Raw genomic sequence first — 6,000 nt, 5'->3', positions numbered from 1 at the left:
CTCTCCTCCCCCCCTTCCCCCCCTCCTTCCCCGCCCCCTTCTCTCGCCTTGCTCTCTCTCGCGTCTCGCCCTCTCTCTCTCTCTCTCTCTCGCCCTCTTTTCTCTCTCTCTCTCCTCTCTCTCTCTCTCTCTCTCCCCTTTTCTCTCTCTCTCTCTCTCTCTGCCTTTCTCTCTCTCTCTCTCTCTCGCCTTTCTCTCTCTCTCTCTTCTCTCTCTCTCTCTTCTCTCTCTCGCCTTTTTCTCTTCTCTCGCCTTTTTTCTCTCTCTGCCTCTCTCTCTCTCTCTCTCTCTCTCTCTCGCGCCTTTTCTCTCTCTCTCCTCTCGCCTTTTCTCTCTCTCTCTCTCTCTCTCTCTCGCCTTTTTTTCTCTCTCTCGCCTTTTCTCTCTCTCTCTCTCTCTCGCCTTTCTCTCTCTCTCTCTCTCTCTCTCTCTCTCCCTTTTCTCTCTCTCTCTCTCTCTCTCTCTCCTTTTTCTCTCTCTCTCTCTCTCTCTCGCCTTTCTCTCTCTCTCTCTCTCTCTCTCTCTCGCCTTTCTCTCTCTCTCTCTCTCTCTCTCTCTCGCCTTTTCTCTCTCTCTCTCTCTCTCTCTCGCTTTTCTCTCTTCTCTTCTCTCTCGCCTTTTTCTCTCTCCTCTCTCTCTCCTTTTTCTCTCTCTCTCTCTCTCTCTCTCTCTCTCTCTCGCCTTTTCTCTCTCTCTCTCTCTCCTCTCGCCTTTTTTCTCTCTCTCTCTCTCTCTTTTCTCTCTCTCTCGCCTTTTTTTCTCTCTCTCTCTCTCTCGCCTTTTCTCTCTCTCTCTCTCTCTCTCGCCTTTTTTCTCTCTCGCCTTTTCTCTCTCTCTCTCTCTCTCTCTCGCCTTTTTCTCTCTCCTCTCTCTCTCTCGCCTTTTTTTCTCTCTCTCTCTCTCCGCCTTTTCTCCTCTCTCTCTCTCGCCTTTCTTCTCTCTCTCTCTCTCCTCTCTCTCTCTCTCGCCTTTTTCTCTCGCTCGCCTTTCTCTCTCTCTCGCCTTTTCTCTTTCTCCCTCGCGCTCATAGATATCTATATTATCTCTATCACACTCCTCCAATATTTACTAGTATGTGCTTTTAAAGTCCACCTAGGGGAAACCGCTCTCTTTCTAATAATACTGGATGTTGCACTAGATTAGCATAATTACCATTCGTTCTTTTTTTCTCAATCACTGCTGTAGGAGTTTTCTCTAAGCAGCCTGTAGTGGATGGAGCCTGCTGGGCCCCTCCCACAGCTATGCTCTCATCACGGGCTGTGTACAGCACAATAATAATGTCACTTCTATTTTACTAGGTAATATCTTGGCATCTGTGCACACAAAGTAGCTATATTGAGAAGTAAATCTGAATTCAAGTTTGTGTCCCGAGTTCCACTTTAAATGGACTGTGTAGCAAGTGTGATGTTTGACAAACACAAATTATACATGATTTAAAAAGGGAAATGGATTGGCATTTATCAGGAAATTCTGGGTGTTCGTTTTTTTATTTATTTTCCTGAGTAATTTCCATGGTTAATCCTCAGCAGAACTTTTAAAATCTTTTTAAGCAGACTTCTTTTCACAGCAGTGTAAAAATACCCTTCTATTTTAATGTTTTTATCGTGTACTTTACACACATGGATTGTACCTGTTAAGACTAGCCCTCTATGACCGTTTTTTTTTTTTTTTCAGTATGTATTGTATGGTCTTGAATATTGATTTTCTGGAGGAATTTCCCTGCTCATTGTTGCTAATTCTGTGCTGTTTACTTTGCACAGTGTGCATTGCATTATCAGGAAGCTGCTGGTTATAAGAAAATCTATTCTGCGTGCCCATTCTCTTCTAGATAACATTGTCATGTATAATATTTTATTTTTCCACAGGGAAACTCCGAGAAGCTTTTCGGTCCTATTCAAGTGAACAGTTCAAGGTATTGCCACACATTTTCTTCTCTAAGCACCAACTAATGTTTAAAAGTTATGGAGTGATTAGTAGTCCTAAATCATAACTGGTTTTTATACAGCCATGGATAAATTTGTTGGTACCCTTGCAGCTTAATAAAAAAAAAAAAAATGATTCATTCTTCCTGAAAAGTGAGGAAATTTTAAAGGCAATTGTCTCATGCCTTTTGTTGTCATACAGAAAAACAAGGAAGGTGGGAAAAGATAAATTTTTTGCTTGTTCTACAAATATATTCCAAATAGGGCTTGACAGCTTTGTTTTTACCATTAAAATTAGGGTTATACCAATAGCAAGCATTTGCACAAGTGCTTGTATTCGTGCATATGCTTTGATGCTTAATCCGATACCTGGACAGCCTCACAGGTGATCGGTGTGGCGGCGGGGGCAGTTACAAGCATTGATCTCCCTGTATCCCTTTCCTCTCCCTCTCGTGGCTTTCACCTACTTCTATTGTTAGCTTTACGGGGAAATCGGTGCTTGTAACTGCCCCCACCGCTGCACTGATCACCCTCGACTCTCCCCTGTGTCGTCCTCCTCCTCCATCTCCTGGTCCGTGTCCTCCGTCTCCTCCTGGTCCGTGTCCTCCGTCTCCTCCTGGTCCGTGTCCTCCGTCTCCTCCTGGTCCGTGTCCTCCGTCTCCTCCTGGTCCGTGTCCTCCGTCTCCTCCTGGTCCGTGTCCTCCGTCTCCTCCTGGTCCGTGTCCTCCGTCTCCTCCTGGTCCGTGTCCTCCGTCTCCTCCTGGTCCGTGTCCTCCGTCTCCTCCTGGTCCGTGTCCTCCGTCTCCTCCTGGTCCCTGTCCTCCGTCTCCTCCTGGTCCCTGTCCTCCATCTCCTCGTGGTCCGCCTCCGCGTCCTCCCTCTCCCTCTCCTTCTCCTGGCCCCCCCTCCATCCCAGATCTGTCATGATGTAGAGCTGAGGAGGAAGGAGCCAGTAAATATGTAATTTACTGGCCCCTTCCTTTTCTGAATGAGCAGAGTCCGTGATCACTGACTCTGTCCATTCATAACTGAGCATCTTAAACTGTGTTTTATGATGCTTCAGTTTTATGAATGAACTGGAGTTGCTGTCTCTTGTCGATTCATCTTCAGTGCAGCTAAGGCTGCAGAGCAGGGGACTGGCAATGTGTCCTCGTCTCAAAGGGCTGATGTCAGAGGTCTGTTTAGACCACTGATATCTCGCCAAAGCCCCACCCCCCCCAAAAAAAAGCAACGTAAAAAAAAAAAAAATTACTATAAAATTAAGACTGACAGTCCACGCCTCATCATTGCTGTGTATTAATGTCACTGTCATATGATGTTCAAAAAAAGTATTGATATTGGCGCGTATTTGGGGAGGCAAAAAAGCCTAAGATATTGACACTTTGGGCCTAATTTCGTTATTTTCAATTAGGGGTGTGCTCACTCTTTTGTTGCCAGCGGTTTAGACATTAATGGCTGTGTGTTGAGTTATTTTGAGGGGACAGTAAATTTACACTGTTATACAAGCTGTACACTCACTACTTTACATTGTAGCAAAGTGTCATTTCTTCAGTGTTGTCACATGAAAAGGTATAATAAAATATTTACAAAAGTGTGACTCACACTCACTGTACTCACTTTTGTGAGTTGCTGTGGGTGTCTCTATCTATGTATGCATGTATATAACATATTATTTTTTTTTTTTTTTTCAATTTCTGCTGAGTGTACACGGACAAAGCCTGCTCTGTCAGTGTAATCAGACTCTGCTGTCCATTTATACCCAGCTATCTTGAATCCGGTCTCCATAAATGGAAGACCCAACCGGACCCACAGGTGGTAAGGTGTAAACGGACACAAGTCCATTTACACCAACCTATCCATAGGAATGCATGGACATTCTGATCAGGTCCACCTGAAAAACTAATAGATGAATCTGATTGTTAAGCCAGTCTAAAAGGGGCCTTAAAAAGGAATATTTTTTTAAATCCATTTTCAGATAATTGATTGTGTGTTTTTTTTTTTTTTTTTTTTCCCCCTGTTATTTTAAAGATATCTAAAAATTTTGTTTAATAAAAGCGTCAACCAGTACTTCTCATTTTTGACATGGTATTCTTCATGTTTTTCAACCTACATGAAACTTGGAAGGTATTTTCTAGCAAAGCTCACACACTTTCAGCTGATGTAGGGTGTAGATTGATTTTGGGTTTACCACTTCCCCAATCTACACATCGGAAACCACTATGGCAAACTTCCCAACTAATTCCACATCACATCTGCTTTTCAGAGCAGGGGATTTTTTTTTTTTTTTTTTTGTGCTCGCTGCATTTAGTCCCTAAACTGTAACCTGGCAGCTTAATGATTTGTGTATTTCCATGACGGGTCAGTGCTGGGGTTATAGTTTGCAGATTGCAGTGCAAGTCAGATCAGCAATATGCTGCCATTTATGCCTATTGGGAAAATGTGTTTTAAATTGCATTATATTTGTAGTGCGCCCCAATGCCCTGTGAGTCCGTCTGGGGGAGTGTTTGTGTATTTGCTTTGTAATTGTTCTTGTTGCAGTCTTCCAGAAAGGTGGGGGTGGGAGCAGAGGCGGCTCTCTAATTAGGCGATGGCCTAAGGCCTCGCCCTCTCAAGGTCCTCGCCACCGCCTAGTTTGCCTAAAGAGCTGCCTCTACTATCATCCTGAATCAATTCTAGTACAGTCAGCGCAGGGGAGCTTTGTGCCCACCTTGTTCAGTTTACAAACAGTCCTCCTCCTCTCTGCTCTGTTACACCACGCCCCATGAGATGACTGTCCAGTCTCCATTGGAACAGCCAGCAGAGACTGACAACTGCAGCTGTCTCTCTCAGTGCACTGAGAGACAGCATTGACACCAGCACTAGCAGAGTATACACTGATACCAGCACTGAGACAGACAGAACACTGACACCAGCACTGAGAGAGACAGAGCACCGAGAGAGACGGAGCGCTGGCACCAGCACCGAGAGAGACGGAGCGCTGGCACCAGTACTCTTAATATGCAATTCAATTTTATTGCTTGAATTATTTTTTCCCTTATGGACGTGAGTGGGGCCTCATGTCTAAGTTATGCCTAAGGCCTCACAAAGCCTAGAGCCGGATACAAAGTAGTTTGCAATAGTCAACTCATTTCTCTTTCTGATTTTACAGTATTCCGTAATATAAAAATGAAGAATAAATACATTGAAAAAGTCAGTCATAGCCCATATTTCAAATTTGTCTGTTTTTTTAATTTGTGATTCTACAGTTATTTCAATGCAAGGACTCACTGCAAAGATTCTTATGTTGCAGACATTTGAATCCTCTGTATCTGTTACAGAGCTTGCCTCGGTTAGCTGTACTGCAGCAAGTGCTAAACAAGTATTAGGTTGGATTATGTTTGTTTTAGTAATCACAGTTCTAGAAGTTTGGTGAGCTTATACCAATTTTTTTTTTTTTGGAAAATTCTTTTTATTCAAAAGATCTTAAATTTGCATGGACATCTAGACTGTGAACTAAAGAATACAAAAATAACTTTTTTACCTGTAACAAGTACAGCATACTCCTCAATTGTAAGTCTAGGTTCATAAAACAAATACCAGAAGCTAATTGAGATCAGATTTGGTGTTGAAGGATCGTGGCAACTTGGGACCAGTGGTGTCTACTCTAGTTAATGCTAGAAAAGCTGCCACTAGGAAGATTTATCATAAGGCCTGGAAGACTTGTATTGCTTGGTGTGAAGCACAAGTGATTGAGTACAATCAGAGGTCAAGTTTCGGCCCTATCGGTATTCTTCCAAATGCCTTTAAGCTCCCATTCACTGATCCGAACCTTTATGCAGGGGGCAACTCGCTTGCTTCCCCCCATTAGGTCGCCTATGTGTCCTTGGGACTTGAACTTGGTGCTGTCTGTGTTGCAGAAACAACCATTTGAACCTTTTAAGGAAATACTATTAGACTTGCTGTCACACAAGCTAGCCTTCCTGATGGCTATCACCTCGGCTAAAAGGGTGTTGGAGTTAGCGGCCCTTTCATGCAGGGAATCGTACTTCATCCTTCTCCATGACAGTCGTGTTACGACCTGTTCCATCCTTTTTGCCAA

General features: G+C 43.6%; 1 protein-coding gene across 1 annotated transcript in view; it reads left to right on the top strand.

Moving 5' to 3' along the window:
* LAS1L (LAS1 like ribosome biogenesis factor) overlaps positions 1-6,000 on the top strand; it is a 55,885-nt gene that overhangs the window by 27,367 nt on the left and 22,518 nt on the right. Inside the window, exon 6 of the mRNA XM_077476567.1 lies at positions 1,866-1,912. Coding sequence (XP_077332693.1) covers positions 1,866-1,912 — 47 coding nt within the window. The remainder of the gene's footprint in view (positions 1-1,865; positions 1,913-6,000) is intronic.

Source organism: Lithobates pipiens, unplaced genomic scaffold, assembly GCF_037356315.1.
Source record: "Lithobates pipiens isolate NorthernLeopardFrog02 unplaced genomic scaffold, aLitPip1_a1.2 Scaffold_1, whole genome shotgun sequence".
NCBI classification, from domain to species: domain Eukaryota; kingdom Metazoa; phylum Chordata; class Amphibia; order Anura; family Ranidae; genus Lithobates; species Lithobates pipiens.
This window is presented reverse-complemented; position numbering and strand designations above follow the sequence as displayed.